The following is a 21,313-nucleotide window of genomic DNA, read 5'->3' as shown; positions in this document are numbered from 1 at the left end:
ACCCAGGTCAGAGTCTTGTTGGCCGCTACCTGAGAAGCCCTGTGAAGTGCAGCTCGCCCTACGTCTGCTTAAACCAACTGGGGATATTTATCATAGGGTCAGTTCACCCTTGGTCCTCCCAGCAGCTCTCAGATTCTAAGGTTGCTTACATCTGCCCTATAACCTGGCCCCACAGAGACTTGTGTTTCCTTGTTTGGGAAAATACGTTTTGACCAGAGCAGGGAAAAATGGTTTGGAATTTTCGCTTAAATCACTAAACTAAGATTCCACACATGAAAATATTAAATAAATTCAGCTCTGGTCTGAACTGGTCAATGTGGAGAATATTTGGGATAGCCTTATAATCAGTGTTCTTGCAGATGAGATGGTGAGAGGGAGAGGTGATGCCCTGACTGGTAACCATGCTTCCCTTTAGGGTCAGGTTCAGTTGGGTTTTGTTAACAAATACTGGCTAGAATTGGGAATCATGTGATAACATACAGTCGAATAGGCTAAGACAGTGTTTAACACAAGTGATTTTCACACAATATAATTTTTAATGTCTATCGTACAGCTGTTAACAGCACAGTTACACATGAGCCTAGAGCAGCACTTTCTCGATGATTCTCAGCACTCCCGAGGGGAGAGAGTTCCAGGACCCTTGTCAGAGGTGGCTGACTACCTCAGCATTTTCAATGTGGACCATTCTTTGGTCTCAAGGAGACTCCAAAGTCTAATTAAATTAAACCTGGGGCCAAAGTCTGAGAGTGTCCAAATGTTTGTTTTGTTCTGGTTTGGTTTTTTGGGGGGGTTTTTTGTTGTTTTTTTTTTTTTTAGTATTTATATATTTTTGAGACACAGACAGAGCCTGAACGGGGGAGGGGCAGAGAGAGAGGGAGACATAGAATCTGAAGCAGGCTTCAGGCTCTGAGCTGTCAGCACAGAGCCCAACACGAGGCTTGAACTCACGAACCCGTGAGATCATGACCAAAGTCAGATGCTTAACTGACTGAGCCACCCAGGTGCCCCAAGAGCAAGAGTGTCCAAATGTTTTAATGCCTGGGAGAATGAGAGCCCCAGAACATGCCCCAGGCAGCACCCAAAGTCTTATTGTCTCCCCAATGAACACTCAGCACAACAATGAAGCCGTTCTCTCCTTCCCCTAAAAGCTTCCCTTTTCTCTCTTCCCTGAAAGAAGGTAAAATTTCTCTTGGAGTCACTAGCTCAGGAAGATGGACTGAGTTTCAAAGAATCTTTAATACAGAGGCATTCCAGAAATACTGCTTTGCAGGATAGGTATCTGGGGAAGGAAACAGGAAGAAGCTTCCAGAGGATGCTTTGCCCTCCACTGTAGACCATTAGTGTCACCCGTGTGGGCTGTTGTGGCCACCTGTGTGGGTCTAAGAGGAGAGGCCCAGTGTCCAGAGGGTAGACTCTTGTCTCATTGTTACTCCTCTTCCAGTGAAGAGCAGCCACCTAGTCCAGTGCTTCCACAGACAAGCCAAAGGAGGTCACCTGGCACTTCAGGGGCGTGATGTTGCCGGAACAGCCAACAACCTGACTTCCTCAGCCCATAGCTCACTCCAGGCTAAGCGAGGGCATGGGGATGTGACACAAGAGTAGCCTTTAACTATGTTTTTGGTGAGGAAAATAATCCCCTGTCTTTAAGTTCTCTTGCCCCATGATTGAAGAATTCCTCTCGTGGGCCCTCAGTGCTTTGGAGAGCCTATTACTCTTAGAAAAGTATAACTATCCCCCGCCCTGCACAATTACACAAGCAAAATGGCTGTCCTGTCAGTCTTGGCATTTAAAAACAGAAGAATGACGACATGGCCAGTACATTTTTCAGACTCCTGTGCTTATGCACCAAGTGACACTTTGGATGTAGAATGAAACAACTTGGAGCCTGTAATGGCAAACTCTTAAAAAGGGGAGTTGCCCTCAGTGCAGCCAGTAGTAGCCTCAGGGTGGAACTGAATTCATGTGCTATGAAGAGTGATCCACTGAGAGGCGCCCTGAGTCCACCATGAGGGCATATCGGGAAGTAGTGGGCCTGAGCCGGGGCTCATTCACTAATATTTTAAGTCATTCAATAAATGTTTGCCAAATGGTTTTAGGGACCCTAAACTTTAAATCCCACCATCAGAAAGAGTCTCTGTAGTAAGATGGCTGCCCTCCTTGGGAGATTCAGATTGGATAAGTGGGGTATCCACTTTCTTGGAGTCCGCTACTTCTCAGTGTTCAGGAGGGGAGGGGGCCCAGGGCCATCAGCCAGCCTCTGGGGCCTGGCCTGCGTCTGCACCCTCGGCTTCCACCTGGTTACTCTTGCCCAGCTTTTTCAAGCTCTCCAGAAGGGCCTTCCAAGTCTCCGACACGCTCTTTTCCAGAAGCCAGCCCTCACTCTCGCACTCAAGGTCTTCGGGGTTCGACACACTTTCCAGTGCTGTGTGCAGGTAGCGTAGGCCAATTGTGATGGACACCTGGTGGGGAGAAGAGACTTAGAGGAGGTCTGGGAGAAGTAGGTGGGGACTGAGGTTGTTAGGAAACCCTGGAAGCCACCAGCCTCTTCACCCCGGGGGCCCTTCGAGTGTGACAGGCTCTGCTGAGTCTGGGTTGGTGAGGGCCTGCCCACCAGCCTGGCCTGGTGCTCAAAATAGCTGTCTTTTCTCCAGCCTCATCTCCAGCCCTATTCTCCTGCCTTTCTGGCCACCCTGGGCTTCTTTGGGTCCCATCCACACTTTCTTCTCACCAGCCTTTACCTCTTGTTGTTTGCCTTAAATGTTGTTCCTCTCCACGCTCCCCCTTCAATTCAGCTTCAGCCCTCAGTGAGTGACCCTGCTACCCATTCTGCCTCCTCTTTCTCTCCAGTCTCACCCGTTCTGGGGGGATTAGTCCTAGGTTTCTCCTCCTTGCACGCCCATCCCGTTCCTAGCACATTGTTTGGCACATATGAGGTGTTGGGTAAACTATTTGCTAGACAGAATTAAAAAGTCACCTCCTTTTCGGCAAGCAATATTATCATATGTGGTTTCCTTCTACTTCTGCTATTTTGATTAGTGTGGGGATGAGTGGGTGATTTGTTTGCGTTTGTTCACTAGCAGTCGCTGTAGCAGGCTGTGGTGCCAAAATGCCTGGGTTCAAACCCCAGTCCTGATACTTAGCCAGCCATGTGAGTAAGAAACCTCAGTTTACTCATGTGGTTTGCAAATTTTCAGATGGAGTGTCTCCTGCCTCTTGTGCATGCTGTGACATGTCAGGATGTGTAGAGCATTGTACGTGGTGCCCAGTAAGGATGAATAGATGTGTCAGCTGTAATTGGTTATTAGTGTGGTAAGTACTGTTTGCATCTTTCCAATGTATCGTGTTACCCTTTGTTTCTACATAGATTCCCGCTTTACTCTCTTACATTTCTCCTTTCGTGGTATAACAAACTCTGAGCTGGCGAGGCCTGCTCATGGAGACCGTCCACCCCCGATGCATCTTGTTCACTCAGTCTCCCAGCCCATAGAACAGCACCCGGTGGTGGTAGGGCTTCAGTAAACATCTACTAAATGAATGCTATGGGAGCACTTTATAATTGCAGTGGTGGATGACATTAGTGATTGATGTTTTAGGTTTTCGTTATTGTCATTGTCCGTTGAAAGTTTACTATAATGTTTATGGTGAAAAAACTCACCTCCTCCAGGACGTCCTCCTGGTGTACATACTCCTACTCTGATTCCCTCCTCCTTTCCTGAAGTAGGCCCACTGCTGCATTATGAATTTTGCACTTGGTCATGGTCCTCCCTTTGGTTCATGAGTTAGATGTCACCTCCTAACTGGATTGTGAGGCCCAGGAGAGCAAGGCTCAAGCCAGAGCCCTATCTTACTTTAGCCATCCTCATGCCCATCACAGAGCTCTGCTAACTGAAGGCCTCAGCTAAAAGTCAAGAGCATTTACTCCCTGTTCCCGGTGAGCTGGTCCTCATCTCATACAGTCACTAGCTTCCTGGAAAGGCGAGGAAACTGAGAGGCAGCCAGTGGAACCCTGTTTTCCCACTGTTAGCCTTTCAGTCTTTTCATGGGTTTTCAGGGTACATGAGCTTCTGACCTTCCAGCAGTAAGCTTCTCACCTCGCTCTACCCAGTCATTCCCAAGACTGTGCCTCAAGTAGTCAACAACCAGTAAAACGTCATTCATTTGCCTTGACATGAAAAGAAACCCTCCCTTCCCCAGCCAGCCTACCCCCAGACAATACAGTACCTGCAGTGTGATGTGGTGAGTTAGAAGTAGTCATCTCAGCCCAGGGCACAGCTACATGTTAAATTCCATAGCACTAAGGGAGCGACTTACTTAAAGGAAACTTTCAGTGAATCTCCTCTAATGGGCAAACTTTCCCCACTGATATTTCTGGTTTTGGACTTCTGGATTTTGGAGTGGATTTTCTGCTGCCAGCTGAAAGCCAGAGCCCCTGAGTCACCCTCTGTACCACCTTGGTTTACCACTCACAAACACTTGCTCTCATTCAGCACCCGGGACAGCGCCCAGCACTCAGGTGTTTAAGAAATAACTCAGATAAATGAATGAATGACATCTTGCTACATCCCAAGTTCTGTACAGAGAGGAATTAAGCCTTATAGGTGAAATCAGATAAATCCACAAATAGTTCGAATAACAGGTAAATTGCTACCAGAATCTTGAGAGAAGCACAAATCCAAATAGCTCCCATTTCCTGGACATAATACATATCACCCCCTGTTCCCCCCCAGGAATCCCAAAGCTAAGTGCTGTCGGTCCCATATAAAGAGATGTTAAGTAACTTTCCAAGACCCCAGACTGAAAAAACAAAGGCACATGATGAACCTCTAAAACATGCAAAGTGAAAGAAGGCAGACAGAAAAGGTCACATATTTTCATGGCATTTATATAAAATTTTGTCCAGGATGGATAAATCCACAAAGCTGGAACACAGATTAATGGTTTCCAGGGGCTGGAGGGGTGGGAGGCAGGGGGGCGGGAGATGGGAAGTACACTGCTTAATGGATAGGAGCTTCTCTTTGGGAGTGATGGAAATGTTTTACAACTAGATAGAGGTGGTAGCGGATGTTGTAGTAGTTGTACAACATTGTGAATGTACTAAATGCCATTACATTGCTCACTTTAAAATGGTTCATTTTCTGTTCTGTGAATTTCACCTCTATCAATTATTTTTTGAGTGACAGGAAAGAAACAAAAAATAGTAGAGGTGCTGGGGTTTAAACTTAGGCCTGCCTGCCTCACCCACAGCAAGGCTGAGGGCTGCTTCTGAGGAGAGAGGCAAGCGCTCCAGGCTGGGCCCCACCCATTAAATCCAAAAGGGGCAGGTGACCCCCACTCCCCTCGCCCCCAGCTGGCCCAGAGCCTACCTCAAAGAGCCAGACGAGGAGTGTGACGGCACCCATGGAGTTCATGAGGCTGCCGTAGTAGCTTAGCAGGGCGGCCCTGCAGCCACGCACCCACAGGTTGAGCTCCTCTGTCTGGTGGTTGTAGCTGTAGTGAGCCGAATTGTTGGTGAGCTGGTACTGAATGCAGGGCCGTGGCGAGTTGGGGTTGCAGCAGCTGAAGGGAACACCATCCACCAGGTATCGCCCATCCACATTGCTCTTGATGCGACTGGAGGAGAAAGATTAGGGGCTTCTCAGACTTCTCACCAGGGGCCAGTTCCTCCCATCCCACAGCTCTGAAAAGCTGTAATATTCATTCATCCATCCATCCATCCATCCATTCATTCGTGAAATAATAAAGGCACCTACTATGTGCCAGCCACTGTTCTAGAAGCTGAAGGTGGAGAAATGACACTAGAGAACCAATGTCCCTACTTCCTAGAGTTTGTGTTCTTGAGGATTGAGACAGATGATAAACCAAGAAGCGAGTAAATAAGGAATACAGAAATGCATCCAACCACGTTTTGTACTGCCAGGCCTCTGCATGCAGCAATTTCTTGGAACCATGTCAGCCTGGTAGGACAGGTGGTGACTGGAACAGGACTGCCTAGCGTTCGTGGCCAACAGCCTTTGCCCCCCAGCCCCTCTGCAACCTTACCTCTAAAAAGTCACTAGGGACCAAGGCTCCCTCTGGCCAGATGGGTTCTGTTCAGTATATATTTCCAGAAGGCCTGCTGTAGCCCAGGGCCTGTGCAGGGACAGGGAATGAGACTGGAAACAGTTACAGTCCTTGCCCTCAACTTGCTTGCTGTCCACAGTGAACTCTGCCCCTAGCCAGGTGGGATCTCCTTACTCACCTGAAGGCTGCAGCCCGTATTACTTTTGCACTTCCATTTGTAAGTATATATTTGGTTAGGGTGCACCATACATTCATGTGGGTTCAGAATTCAAAAGGGGCAGACATCTTTACTCTGAAAGTTCTCCCCATCCTCATCAGGCATCTGAGTGTGTCCTACCTGACCTGAGTGAGGTTACCCAGGTGTCTTTATGCACCAGAATTCATCAAGCTGCACACTTAAGATTTGTGCACCTGAGTGTATGCATGTTATCTTGAATCACAAGGTTTTTTTAAGTTGCACAGACTTTTACAAACATGAGAGTAGAAAGTATAAGAATAGAAATGTAATTATTTAAAATAGAAACTATAATTCCAATTCTGGGTATCTATCTGAAAAAAATGAAAACATTAACCTCAGGGGCACTGGCTGGCTCAGTCAGTGAAGCATGCAACACTTGATCTCGGGGTTGTGAGTTCGAGCCCCACATTTGGTATAGAAATTACTTAAAAATAAAATCTTGAAGAAGAAAAAAAGAAAACATTAAATCAAAAAGATACATGCATCCCTGTGTTCATTGCAGCATTATTTACAAAAGTCAAGACATGGTAACTACTTAAGTGTCCATTGATAGGTGAATGGATAAAGAAACTTTGGTACATACACACACATACGCACACGCAAGTGCGCACACACACACACACACACACACACTGGAATATTATTCATCTCTATAAAAAGAAATCTTGCCATTTGCAAAAATGTGGGTGGATCTTGAGTACATTATGCTAAGTGAAATAATAAAGACAAATACCATATGATCTCACTTACATGTGGAATCTAAAAACAAACCAAAGAAAGTTGTGGTTGCCAGGACAGGTGTGGGAGATGGGCAGAATGGGTGAAAGTGGCCAAAAGTCCTGGGGATGTAATACACAGCATCGTGACTATAGTTAATAATGCTGTATTGAAAGTTGCTAAGAGAATAAATCTTAAAAGTTTCTTACCACAAGAAAAAAAAATTCTGTAACCTGGTATAGTGATAGATGTTAACTAGATGCATGGTGGGGCTCATTTTGCAATATATGCAAATAGCAAATCATTATGTTGTATCCGAAAACTAATGTTGCATGTAAACTATACCTCAATAATAAACATAAATAATAGAAACTGTTTTCAACATTCATTGAAATGATAATTGCAGTGTTTAGCTTCGAAATGTCCATGTTTAATCTCCAACTCATTCTTGTCCCTTGGCCTCCAGATCCCCCCAAACTGTAGCCAACTGTCTGTCCTTCTAAAAAGACTTCATACCTGATAAGCAAACACAGATTCTGCAAATGTTTTTTTTCTTCTTGTTTTTTACCCAAATGATAACGTCCTGTCTTGAACCTTTCTTTTTTCCCTTAGCAGTATCTTAGAGATTTTTTATATCTATCAATAGAGAGTATTCTCCAGGTTTTTAATGAGGTACACGGTATTGCCGTTGCACAGATGGTCCTGGGGCACTAGTCAGTTCCCTACTGATAGATGTTTAGGGCTTTCCCAATCTCCTGTTAATTTAAACATTGTGCATATTGTGGCTATATCTAGAAGGTAAATTCCTAGAGGGGACATCCCTGCATCAAAGTGTGGATCCATCTGTGACTGCCCTAGATCCCTGCCATATTTCTCCCTGGCGTTTGTAGAATCATACCCCCAACAGACATGCACAAGAGAACGTACCCTTCATGCTGTACCCACACGGGTTCGATTTTTGATCTTTGCCAACCTGAGAGATGAAAAATAGTATCTCAGGGTTGTCTCAATTGCCATTTCTCTCATTATGAATGAAGTTGAGTATCTTCTGATATGTCGAAGAGCCATTTGTGGTTCCTTTTCTGTGAACTGTTGATCAGTATGATTAGGACTTTAGGAAGGTTCTGTACAATGTGGCCTCCTTGGTTCCAGAAAAGTCCTCACCTGGGTTCTGGTGACCATATTTCCAATGGTCTGCAGTCCCTGACCTCTACTTCCTAGACAGGACCCCAGCCGAGAGAATGGGTGATCCTGGGTGCACAGGACACCTGAACTTACTCCCAGCTCATCCCTCTGGACAAGGTCCTTACCCTCTCTGGGCCTCAGCTCCCTCATCTGTAAAATGGAGTTGACATGAGGATCATATGAAGGGATGTGTGTAAAAGGTCTTAGAAACGTGGCTGGCACATAATAAGTGCACAGCGAATGTGAACTCATGGCTGAGGCTGGGCAGGGTGGAGGAACGAGAGCCTTCACATGTGCTCCGTGTGCCCTCAGGCAACAGCTGTGGCAATGGAACAGACCATTCAACACCACTGGGCAATAGTCACTTGTGATCGGGTGGCAGGGTCTCTGCCAACTGTGAGGAAGAGGCTCTGAGAGCCTTCTGTGAGGATAGCAACCATGTCTGTGAGGGCAGAGCTCACCCCTGGCCTGAGGCCGTATCAGACATTTGTCACTGGCTGAAGTGGTTGCTACTGAAGTACTTACTTGAGCCCAACTGAGTGCACCAAGAGCACGGTGGGAGCAGAAACCACTCTGCTCTCCCCCTGCAGCCCGTAACTCGGCACCTGGCGGCGGGGCCCGAGGTGGTCCCAGGTGGGAGGACTGAAGCAGAAGGGCTGTCAGTTTGGGTCTCCTGCCCCCCTCTTGAGGGGCCAGTAGTCCCTGGACACCTCAGCAGACAGTAGTCTCCCACCGATGACCAGCCCCGGCAGGCCTCTTTGAGGCTGGGGTCTCCGAGCTCAGATGCTCTTCGTCCCTCTGCCTGACCTGCAGGCTGTCCCTTGGGCCTGCTCCCAGCACCACAACATCCCACCTGGGCCATTCCCAATGTCCCCATGAGAGGAGTGGGTATAGTGGGAGGAGCCAGCCTTTGAGTCGCAAATCTACATTTCTGATCTGTGGGACTTCATCCTCTGGACCTGTGTGAGGTGGGGATAACTACAGCCCCCTCTCGGCAGCCGTGGGGAGCTTTAAATGAGGCAGTGTGAGGAATGTGCTTGACACAGGCCCTCAGAGAAGGCCCCACGCAGAGCCACCTGGGCAGGACCTTGCAATCCACCAGATTGTTCTATGGAGGCAGAAGTGGTGCCCTGAGCAGGGCAGGGCGGAGCCTCACCCAAAGCCAAACAGGAAGTGGAAGACCAGCCCACAGCAGTTGCCCACTCCTCCTCTCAGAGTTTTTTCAGAGCCTCACAGGTCTCTCTCCTATGTGTTGGCTTTTCTATTTAAACTTTGTGAGAAAGCATGATTCCCTCCCTTGTTCCCTGTCCCAGAAGCCCTTTCCTGTCCACCATTCTCTCTCCTTATGCACTCTCAGGTGTCCCTAAGCTGGGGTAAAGCCTACAGACTTGCCCCATACATAGTACATGTGTATCTGAAGTGAAGGCCAGGCCTGCAGTTGTGTGGGCTGAGGCCAGGAGAGGCTCTGAGCTACCCTCACTCTGCAGACTGGCCTTCTGGAGACCACTTATCTTCCCACCTCACCTCACTCACTGCCCCAAATGGGGAAGCCACCTTGCTAGTCTCCTTAAGGCAGAGCCGTGTCTCCCCCCCACCCCCCCAACCTCCCCCTCGCAGACTGGGGATTCCTCAGGTCAGGGCTTGTCTTGCCTCAGACTGAGGCTCCCTGAGGACAGGGTTGTCTCCTGCCTCAGACTGGGGCTCCCTGAGGGCAGAGTTGTGTCTCCTGTTTGTGTCCTCCCTCAATACCTACAGTACTTTATATCCAAAACAGGTCCTACCTTAATCAAGACCCTTACAAGCCCTGGTGAGCCCTGAGCAGAGCAAGATTTGTAGCCTGGGAAATACTCTGATATAAATAGCCAGCTCACCACCTAAGGAGCTTTGTCTTAAGAGGGTGAGTGGGGCCTTAATCTGTGGTTAGAACCAGGACAAGCACTGAGTAAACAAGGTGATTCTTCTACGGGAGAGGGAGGGCTATTTCTAGAATTGCGGGACTCCAACAGATCTCAGGCTGGGGGTCCGGGGAAGCCACAACCTCCATGAAGCCAGGCCTGCCTCCCCCATGCTAACCTGGGTCTTCTCCTCAGGGAGCCCCAGGCTGAGGAGAAGACACACCCCTGCCTCAGGGAGCCCCAGTCTGAGGGGAGACACAGCCTTGCCCCTGGAGAGCCTCAAGCTGAGGGGAGACACAGTCCAGCCCTCAGGGAGCTCCTAGCCAAGGTCTAGTCTTCTTGAGATGTCTATAAATTGTCAGGAAGAGTGAAAGGAGCCTGTAGCCTGTAGGTTCCCTGGGTGGGATGAGAATGAGAGGGCTTGGTGCCAGCTTTTCCCTCAGGCTGAGGGCTCGAGGCCAAGCCCTCCTGGCTGACGGTTTCTGGTGCCAAGGCCTTTTACCCCGAGACACTAAAGCTCTGCTTATCCAGAAAGCAATGGGGACCTTGAAAGGAATTGTCATAAACTAGCTGAAGACTTCATGTCCCTCCTCATGTGATGCAGTAAGATATACACAGGGCACCCTAGGAAGTGTTCTTGCCAAAACCAAACCTGAATCCAAGCACACCTCAGCCCTGACTATTGGCTTGTGGGGGAAACACAGGGGACTGAAGAACAAGTTAGATGACACCACTTGGCTGCAACTGCTCAATCCAGAATGTGAGGAATGAACTCTTCAGAACAAATGGCCCAGTTCCTCCAGTACTCACATGGCTGGACAGTAACCGTTACAGAGAAAAAGAGATGAAAGAGACCAGAGAACCAAATGCAAAGTGTGGACTTGGTTTGGATCCTGATTTGAACAAATCAACTGTAAAAGATACTTTGAAACAATAAGAGAAAATTGAACAGACCAGATATTAGATGAGATTGCTGCTGGTTTTGTTGGGCATGATTACTATTGTGCTTATATCAAACAAAAACAAAAAAGCAAAAAACAAGCAAATCCTCTGTACCTGTTAGAAATGCCTCCTAAAGTATTTATAGGTGAAAGGAAATGAAGGTCGGGATTTGCTTTAAGATACTCAGAGGGTAGGGGCGCCTGGAGGGCTCAATCGGTTGGGCGTCTGACTTCGACTCAAGTCATGATCTCACGGTTCGTGAGTTTGAGCCCCGTATCGGGCTCTGTGCTGACAGCCCAGATTCTGGGATTCTGTGTCTCTGTCTCTCTGCTCCTCCTCTGTTCATGCTCCATCTCTCTCTCTCTCTCTCTCTCTCTCTCTCTCTCTCTCTCTCTCTCTCTCTCTCAAAAATAAACATTTAAGGGGCACCTGGGTGGCTCAGTCGGTTAAGCATCTGACTTCAGCTCAGGTCATGATCTCGTGGTTCATGAGTTCGAGTCCCACGTCAGGCTCTGTGCTGACAGCTTGGAGCCTGGAGCCTGCTTCGGATTCTGTGTCTCCCTCACTCTGCCCCTCCTCTGCTCTCTCTCTCTCTCTGTCTCTCAAAAATAAATAAACATTAAAAAAATAAAGTAAACATTTAAAAAAATAAATCAGTAATAATAAAAAAAAAAAAAAGATACTCAGAGGGGATAACGTGTCTTTGGAAGGGGGATATAGATGAAACAAGAAAGCAAAAATGTGCATATTTGTTGAAGCTAGGAAAGGTGTACATGGAAATTCAGGATAATCTCTCCGCTTTTGTGAATGCTTGAAAGTTTCCATGACAAAAGTTGAAATGCAATAAAATAAAAGAAGCGCTGGCTGAGAACTCCAAATCTGTGTCTCGATAACTTGCTCTGAAGAAGATTCAGTCGCTGAGGGAGGCAGCATCCCTGGACTCTGCTCCTCCCTCCGAGGGCCTCCCCCAGTTATAAGGGAGCATCTCCCCACCCCCAGAAGCACCACACCGGAGCCAGTGAGAAAGTAAACACAGAAGGCAGAGCAGAGCCCAGCCTCACATGCACAAGGCCGTGGGGAGCCTGGGCGGGATCTCTGGTTCCTATGCGGCTACCTCGTGATTTTCTGAGACCCTGGCACAGAAGCACTGGAATCTAGTCACGATCCACAGAAGTTTCTCAAGCATCTCTGCCCACACCTTCCAGTGTCCCTCTGGAGGAGGACAACATGGAGGACAAGAAGGGGTGAGAGGGGACAATGAGGCGCCACCCCCAAAGTGGCCTGGAGAATTCGAAGTTTCGGTCAGTTAGGGCATAGATTCATTTAACAAGGAAACTGTACAAGGTGACTTTAACATCGCTGCAAAGCAGCACAGCAGAGTGGGAGGAACAGAATTAGAACCTGGCACTCCATACAGTGGGAGATTCTTTGTCATCGAAAGGAAGGAAGTTCTAACAAATGTGGCAACCTGGTTGAACTTGGAAAACGTTATACCAAGTCAAAGAAGCCAAGCCTGGGGCCGCCTGGGTGGCTCAGTTGGTGAAGCTTCTGACTTCGGCTCAGGTCACGATCTGACGGTTTGTGGGTTCAAGCCCCATGTCAGGATCTGTGCTGATGGCTGAGTTTGAAGTCTGCTTTGGATTCTCTCTCCCTCTCTCTCTGCCTCTCTCTCTTTCAAAAATAAACATTAAAAAAAAATTTTTTTTAAGGCCAAGCCCAAAAGGACCAATATTCTGTGATTTCATTCAAATGAGATGTCCAGGAGAGGGAGGTCTATAGAGACAGAGAGGAGATTATAGAGCAGGGCCGTGGAAGCTAGGGAGTGAAAGCTGGAAGGTACAGGGTTTCCCTGCCATGTGATGAGCACATTTTAAAGTGGACTGTGGCATTGACTAGTGGCACAGCTCTGTGAAGAGGCCAAAAACCATTGAATCATCCACTTTAAATGAGTGAGTTGTAAGGAATGTGAGTATCTCAATAAGGCTGGTTTGTAAAAGTGTACCCCCCCCCCCCACCGCTTCCTGCCGTGAGATCTAACCTGAGGCTCAGATCTTTTATCTATCAAATAGAGATGACAATACCTGCAAAAATTACAGACGCCCCAGAGAGGGGTTTTGTGCAGAATAAATGTGGGACCTGGCAATATAGTGATAAGGGGCAGAATAGGGGGGTGGGAGATGGCCACTGGGCTTTTTGAACCTGGGACCACTGGAGGGGTGAGGGGTGGGGAGGTTGTCAATTCTTATAAAAAGCCTTCAATTGATATTGTTTAGATCAGGAGCCTTCAGGAAACAGCCCTTGATCTTAAAGATTCCCTTGAGAAATCTCCAAAAACCAGCCACCCCTCCATGCTTGTCGGGACCACAAGCTCCGTGCTCAGTTTCCTGGGGGACCAGTAGTGGGGGGCATACCTAAGGAGGTCCTAGGGAGCCCTGTGGGCAGGAACCCAGCCCTGCTCTCAGGAGCTGGACTGGAAATGTTCCCTGTAGCCCAGTCCAGCGAGGTGTACATGGTGTGAAATGGGAAGAGATCCCCCACAGCCTGCAGGAAGGACCAGAAGTCATGGGCACTAGGCACTGCCCATGTGCAGGACCAGTGTCACTGGAGGATCTCGGTGCATTTTCTGCAGACTTCCCACCCTCTGGCCAGCTCACTGCTCCCGGGATCGCCTCCCAGAGTCCTCAGGGTCAACCAGGAGACTGAGGCCCACCCCAGCCTCTTTGTTGGCCTCTCTGAACTTGGTGGTGAAAGGAAAAAGAGAAAAAGATTAAGCATTCCTTTTATTTTTTTTTAATTTTTTTTTAACGTTTATTTATTTTTGAGACAGAGAGAGATAGAGCATGAACGGGGAGGGGCAGAGAGAGAGGGAGACAGAACCGGAAGCAGTTTCCAGGCTCTGAGCCGTCAGCCCAGAGCCCGATGCAGGGCTCGAACTCACAGACCGCAAGATCGCGACCTGAGCTGAAGTCGGCGCTTAACCGACTGAGCCACCCAGGCGCCCCTGAAGCATTACTTTTAAAAAATCTCGGTGGAAGGGGCGCCTGGGTTGCTCAGTTGGTTGAGCGACCAACTTCAGCTCAGGTCATGATCTCGCGATTTGTGGGTTCGAGCCCCGCATCGGGCTCTGGGCTGACAGCTCAGAGCCTGGAGCCTGCTTCAGATTCTGTCTCCCTCTCTTTCTCTGCCCCTCCCCTGCTCATGCTCTCTCTCCCTCTCAAAAACAAATAAACATTAAAAAAAAAATCTTGGTGGAAGAATGACCCAACTCCCTCAACCTGCCCTCCTGCTAGGCCCCACCCCTGCTTCTCTTTGCTTCTGCTCCTGGATCCTCGCCCTGAGGGTGCTGCTGAGAAAAGCCAGAAAAAGGTAAGTGCTTACCACTTCTCAATGCTTGGCCTCTCAAAAAAAAAAGAAAGAAATACACTTTATATGGTTCAGGGGAGGATTTGGGGAGTCAGCTTTGTCCGGTAAACTTAATAATCCTCCTAAGTAAAGCAGTGAAGATAAGAACAGGAAACAATTTGAGCGTCCAGGGAAAGGGAGGGAAAAAGTGCCTCTCCACGTTGTCTCATTCATTTCTTCCTTCCTTCTTCCCACCAACAGATAAAGGTTGTGCCAGCGCTGGCCCTCAGGCAAATCCAGCCCCATGAAGCTTTCTAGACACAGCACCGAGGAGCCTGCCCTCGCTTACAGGTGTTGCCCACTGTCATTAATGTGAGAGTTTGTGGGACACAGTGAGGTGGTCCTCTCTCTGCAACAGTGACCCTATCAGGCTGTACCCTCAGCAGCACAGGAGTGTGACTCTAGGTGAGGCATTTCAGGTCTACCATTGTGTCTTGAGACCAGCTTTGTGGCAAGTTAAAACCAAGGTACAGTTTCTTCCCGGAAGCTTAGCCTAAGGGAAGTAGGAGAGAGACAGAGGGGCAAAAGCCTCAAAAGAAGCTTGGTATTCTAACAGAAGCAAAGAAGAACAACCTAAGGTCCTCCCTGAGTATAATATGATGCACCAATTAAACATGATCATTTTAGACAAGTCCTGGATGACATCACTTGCATGTAAAATCTGAAAAGCCAAACATCTAGAAACAGAGGCTAGCATGGCAGTCGCTGAGGGCAGGGAGAGGGAAGGGAAGAGACTGGTCAAAGGTTACAAACTTCCAGTTTTAAGGTGAGTAAGTTGTGGGGATCTCATGTACGGCCTGGGGATCATAGTTAACAATACCGTATTATGTGGGAATGCAAGCTGGTGCAGCCACTCTGGAAAACAGTATGGAAAAAACTAAAAATAGAACTACCCTACGACCCAGCAATTGCACCACTAGGCATTTATCCAAGGGATACAGGTGTGCTGTTTCGAAGGGACACATGCACCCCATGTTTATAGCAGCACTATCGACAATAGCCAAAGTATGGAAAGGGCCCAAATGTCCATCGATGGATGAATGGATAAAGAAGATGTGGTATATATATACCATGGAGTATTCCTCGGCAATCAAAAAGAATGAAATCTTGCCATTTACAACTACATGGATGGAACTGGAGGGTATGATGCTAAGTGAAATTAGTGAGTCAGAGAAAGACAAAAATCATACGACTTCACTCATATGAGGACTTTAAGAGATAAAACAGATGAACATAAGGGAAGGGAAACAAAAAGAATATAAAAACAGGGAGGGGGACAAAACAGAAGAGATTTATAAATAAGGAGAAAAAAACAGGGTTACTGGAGGGGTTGTGGGAGGGGGGATGGGCTAAATGGGTAAGAGGCACTAAGGAATCTACTCCTGAAATCATTGTTGCACTAGATGCCAACTAATTTGGATGTAAATTTAAAAAACTAAAATTAAAAAAAAAAAACAATACTGTATTATGTACTTGAAAGTCGCTAAGAGAGTGGACCTTGAATGTTCTCGCCGCAAGAAAGCAATGGCAATTATGTGCCGTAATGCAAGTATTAGCTAATGGTAGGGTGGTAATATAAGTGTATCAAATTAATGCCTTCTGCACCTTGACCGTACATAATGTTACTTGTCAATTATATTTAAACAAAGCTGGGTGGGGGGGGGCATAATTGTTTTGGACATTATGCAAATACTATATTATCAGATTACCAAATGGGGTGCTCAGTTGTATTTATACCATGGTTACAGTATTTATTATGTAAGTGTTCAGGTGACTGAACGGGAATGTGGAAAAATGAAAGCCATTTTCTTTTTTGTGGGTGAGAACCTGGCTTGAATTCCTTTTCCTGTTTTCGTTTCTCTTAATGTTGTCACCATATTTTCTTGTGTAACAGAGAAACTGTTCAGGTCACTGGAGTTAAGATAGTTTCACTCCAACAAGTTGGTATGAAGCATGGAGGTGGGGGGTTTTGTTTTGGGGGTGTTTTTTTTTTTTTTTTTTGCTTTTAGTTTGTAAGATTTTATTTTTAAGTAATCTCTGTACTCAACATGGGGCTCAAACTTACACCCTGAGATAAAGAGTCTCATGCTCCGATTGAACCAGCCAGCTACCCTGCATGGAGGTGGTTCTGATCAAGCTTACGGTTTGACTGAAAATTTAGACCTGCCAACCACTGAGAGTAGAGCAACCTGGAGAATTTCTCTGCTCTAGGACAAAAGGAGATTTGGGGATTACGGAGAGATTCTGTAAGTCTCTCCAATGACAAATCGGTGCAGAAGGCAATCAAGGAACATGACAGGAAAAAAATGATAGCTCTTTCTTATTTGCTCACAAAGGCTGTTTGTACCTTCAGCTTCTCCTCCTCTCCCACCCCCATCCCCAGGAATTCTGCTCATCCCTCCTGGGGCAGCTTGTGCAAATCATGCCACCTTGTGCCGTCCCTGCAGGCCTGTCACCTCGGAAGGGCAGAGCCATTTATAAGCCTCTCCTTAACTAGGGATTTGTAACAGTAATCCTCACCCACGGAAAAAATAGAATCCCAAGCAATGACCTTCAATCTGACTTCCCTTCCATGTGAGGTGCAGCTAAGCTAGCCATCTGGGCTTCGTGGGTGTTGTCCGGGCTCCGGCCATGCCCTGCTGTTAGTATGCCCGGCACCCTGCATGCAAGTTCCCTTGGACTTGCCCGCCTTACTCAGGAAAGCCATTCGGACCCCTCGCCTCAGCCAGGGAAGGGGTTGAGCGGGATGGAAAGAAGAGGTAAAAGAAAAGCCAGTGTCTCAGGACCGGCTGCCCTTTCCCTAGAAAATGACCTGAGACCCACAACAGCGAGTCTCTTGGGAAGAACAGTGTGCTGGAGTGAGCCGCTATTACCTCTAGCACAAAGGATGAGTTTCTCTGTTCCTCACCAGTACCTCCCTACATCACACTTCAGGATTTTATTTTTACACACACCACAAATACTTCAGAAACTTTATCGCCTCACACTATCATGATTCAAGAAATAAACACCAGCAGGCATTTAATAAGCACTTGCTGTATGCCAGACGCTAGACAGAGCTAGGAGGTGACCTCCAAGATTATCTGTTCCAGGGGTGCCTGGCCAGCTCAGTTGGAGAAGCACGGGACTCTTGATCGTGAGTTTGAGCCCCAGGTTGGGTATAGAGATTACTAAAAAAATTAATTAGTTTAAAAAATTATTCCAATGCCTTCATTTTAAAGATGGGCAAGGAATGGGGCGCCTGGTTGGCTCAGTCCGTTAGGCGTCCAACTTCAGCTTGGGTCATGATCTCGCGGTTTGTGGGTTCAAGCCCCACATCGGGCTCTGTGCTGAGAGCTCAGAGCCTGGAGCCTGCTTCAGATTCCGTGTCTCCTTCTCTCTCTGTCACTCCCCCTCTCCTGCTTTGTCTCTCTGTCTCTCTCTCTCTCTCAAAAGTAAATAAACACTAAAAAAAAATTTTTTTTTAAATGGGCAAGCAAGAATCCAGAGTGGCAAGCCACTCACCCAAGATCACAAGCTAATTTACAGCCAAATTATACAGCCAAACCTACAGCCTAGACTTCCTGACTGCCCTGTCCTCTGCTCTTGCCACCACACCCAAGGACGAACACCTTGAGAGTGGATGCTGGTGTCAGAAGGTTGGAAAACAAGGGAACTCACCAGGGAATTTAAGCTTCTGGGACTGAACCCATCAACATCGAGTGAACAAGACAAAAAAGCCAAATAACGTCTCAGTAGATGTCATCTATGAGTGCCTCATCCCTACGGTATGAAGTAGACACACATGCCTGGCTGGGGCTTCCTCCCTGGAGACTCCTGTCCAAGCAACTTATATAACTTGACACCTTCCTCCCACCTTAGCCGGACATTAGGTTGAGTGTATGATACCGCCATCTTTATAGGTCAAAAATGTTAGCGTATTGGCAATTTCATATGGGCCAGCTGAATCCAGCCTCACACACACAGTACTAAGTCGTGCACACAGAGCACCCCATGGGCCTCCGAGTCCCCAGCTAGCTCTGACCCCAGGACTGGAGAGCACTCACTCTTTGACTTCTTTGGAGGAGAAGTCCAGGTAACGATTGCTGATCCACTGAATCTCAAACCAATCTCGAAAGCCATTGTTGCCGCAGCATTTGAACTCGATCTGTAGCAGGTCGATGGTCTTCTTCATGAAACACCGGCCGGGGGTGTCTGTGTCTCGGTAGTACTTCATGCCATTCTTGAGCCCGTGGGCCAGGGTGCTCTCCAGGGAGCCCCGCATTAGGAAGCAGCAGAGGGCCACCAGGAAGAGGACAATGTTGAAGAGGACACAGACGACCAGATACGACTTCAGCCAGGGCTTCCACTTGGCATACTTGGAGGGGTCCAGGGCGTCATAGCAGATCTTGCCAGCCAGAGAGTTGAAGACGCAGGACAGCACCCCCATCCCTATCAAGGAGTTGGGCACAAAATGGCTCTCTGAATTATTCATCACATCACTCCTCTTCCGCAGCTCGATCTTAAGGAACAGCCCTAGGCTGAAGATGACGATACCAGCCAACACGGAGAGCCAGTTCATAAGCCAGAGCCCTTGGGCCAACTTGACCCGCTTCTTCTGGTCAAACTTGACTTTCAGCAGCGCCATACTTGCTGGGTGCAGTCTAGGCAGCTTCCCAGGACACAGCAACCACTCCTGACCTTAGTGAGCCTGGGGGCTGAAGATTCAGGGCCTTGGGAAGGGAGCAGGTGGCCCACGCTTCAGGGAGCTGCTCCGGGAGCTGCCCATGTTGAGCCCCTTAGCCCGGGACCCCCGTTAACTCAGTAGTGGTAACAGGGGCCTCAGAGTCGCCGCTCATGAAGGGGCCAGTCTCCGCGGTGTTGCGGCAGCGTCCTTCCCAGCCAAGGAGGGAGAGCCTGAACGCTGCAGATTAAAAGTGGGGTCCACAAGACCTCACGCTAATCTCTTTAGCCAGCTTCATCCCATTAGATAAAGCCGTGCTAGTTTCAGAACATGGCCAGAAGGAGCTTCCACGAACGCCCCGGAGCAGAGAGCTCTGGGTTCAACATGAAGAATCAGGAACAGAAACAAGACTGGCCAGGGGAATGGGCTCTCCCTGAGGTCTGGCTCAGATCACGGGTCTCCCCAGAAGCCCGTTTCCAGGCCAAACTCCTTCAAATCTGAAACTTTCTATGAGACAAAAGACATTGTCATCCTAGTTGAAAAAGAAATGACAGATTGTAAGAAAACAGTTACAACACGTAAAAAAATAAATTAGTAAGCGTTTGTTTTTTTAAAACCCCCACAATTGCACAGTCAAAAGATCAAAAATTGACTGGCAAAACAGGTAAAAGACAGGAACAGATGATTTATAGCAGGCAAACTTGAAAAGTCCAATCTGGAAAAGATGTTCAATCTGAGTAGAACACAGGGAAGTGCAAGTAAGATAATAAAAGACCAAATTTGATCCATTGGATTGAGCATCTATCAAAATTCTGTCACCCAACAGTATAAACAAAAATAATAGAAATGGAGATAGAAATGATGAGTCTGTAATTTTTTTTTTAATTAGCAGATTTTATTTCTTAAGGCAGTTTTAGGTTTACCAAAACCAAAAAAAAATTTTTTTTCGAGGGGCACCTGGGTGGTTCGGTCAGTTAAGCATCCGACTTCAGCTCAGGTCATGGTCTCACGGTTTGTGAGTTCAAGCCCCGCGTCAGGCTCTGTGCCAACAGCTCAGAGCCTGGAGCCTGCTTCGGATTCTGGATTCTGTGTCTCCCTCTCTCTCTGCCCCTCCCCTGCTCGCATGCTCTCTCTCTCTCTCTCTCTCTCTCTCTCTCTCTCTCTCAAAAACAAACATTAAAATTTTTTAATTGGAAAAAAATTGAAAAGAAAGTACAGAGAATTCCCATAAACTCCTTTCCCACAACCAGTTTTCCCTAGAATTACCATGTTGCGTCTGTGTGGTACATTTGTTATAACTAATGAACAAATATTGGTATTATTGTTATTATTAACTAAAGCCCATAGTTTACATTAGGTCTTGCTTGTTGTATTTTACATTCTGCGAGCTTTGCCAAATGCATAATGTCACACATCCACTATTATCAGATCATATAGAATCGGATAGGAAAATTTCACTGCTCTTAACAATCTCATGTTCCACCTATTCCTTCCTCCTTTCCTCCCTTCCCAACTCCGGGCAGCCAGGCTCTACAGTGTTACCTTTTCCAGAATGTCATATAATTGGAATCATAGCCTTTTCAGACTGATTTATTTCCCTTAGCAGTATGCACTTGGTGTCTCTTCATGTCTTTTTTGTGGCTTGATGGCTCATTTCTATTAATTGCTGAATAATATTCCACTAATATGGATATACCACAGTTTATCCATTCACCTATTTAAGGGCATCTTGGTTGCTTCCAATTTGGGGCAATTATAAATAAAACACTGCTATAAATCCTTGTATGTGGGTTTTTCTGTGGACAGAACTTTTAAACTCATTCGGGTAAATATCTAAGAGTACAATTGCTGGGTCATATGGTGAGAGTATGTTTAGCTTTGTAAGAAACTGCCACATTATCCTCCAAAGTGGCTGTACCATTTTGCATTCCTACCAGCAATGGAGGAGAGTTCCCGTTGCTTCACGACCTCGCCAGCATTTTGGGTGTTAGCATTCTGGATTTTTGGCATCTCACTGTGGCTTTAATTTGCATTTCCCTGATAACATATGATGCGGAGCATCTTTTCATATGTTTATATGTCTTCTTTGGTGAGGCCTCTGGCCCAGGACTTTTGCCCACTTTTTAATCGGGTGGTTTTGGGGCTGTTTTAGGCTGTGACTTTTTGGAGCATAATTTATCTATCTCCATTAAAATCTGAAACACACATTCC

General features: G+C 47.2%; 1 protein-coding gene across 1 annotated transcript; it reads right to left on the bottom strand.

Annotated features, from left to right (window-relative positions):
• Nucleotides 1-513: 513 nt before the first annotated feature.
• Nucleotides 514-19,342, bottom strand: PRPH2 (peripherin 2). The gene is made up of 3 exons (XM_019457141.2): nucleotides 18,486-19,342; nucleotides 5,364-5,610; nucleotides 514-2,459 (listed from the first exon to the last, which is right to left on the bottom strand). The coding sequence occupies exons 1-3, from the start codon at nucleotides 19,064-19,066 to the stop codon at nucleotides 2,247-2,249; spliced, it is 1,041 nt and encodes a 346-aa protein (XP_019312686.1). The 5' UTR covers nucleotides 19,067-19,342; the 3' UTR covers nucleotides 514-2,246.
• Between the last annotated feature and the right edge of the window lie 1,971 nt (nucleotides 19,343-21,313).

This window comes from Panthera pardus, unplaced genomic scaffold (assembly GCF_024362965.1).
Source record: "Panthera pardus isolate Hobbes unplaced genomic scaffold, ASM2436296v1 HiC_scaffold_17, whole genome shotgun sequence".
NCBI classification, from domain to species: domain Eukaryota; kingdom Metazoa; phylum Chordata; class Mammalia; order Carnivora; family Felidae; genus Panthera; species Panthera pardus.
The sequence above is the reverse complement of the archived record's forward strand: the minus strand, read 5'-3'. Positions and strand labels throughout refer to the sequence as shown.

What these genes read in the sequence shown, in the direction of transcription:
- PRPH2 (XM_019457141.2), bottom strand. Translation starts at nt 19,066, where the DNA reads ATGGCGCTGCTGAAAGTCAAGTTTGACCAGAAGAAGCGGGTCAAGTTG. An exon ending in TCCTCCAAAGAAGTCAAAGA is followed by an intron (nt 5,611 to 18,485) that starts GTGAGTGCTCTC and finishes TTTCTCCTCCAG; the next exon opens with TCGCATCAAGAGCAATGTGG. An exon ending in TCCTCGTCTGGCTCTTTGAG is followed by an intron (nt 2,460 to 5,363) that starts GTAGGCTCTGGG and finishes TCTCCCCACCAG; the next exon opens with GTGTCCATCACAATTGGCCT.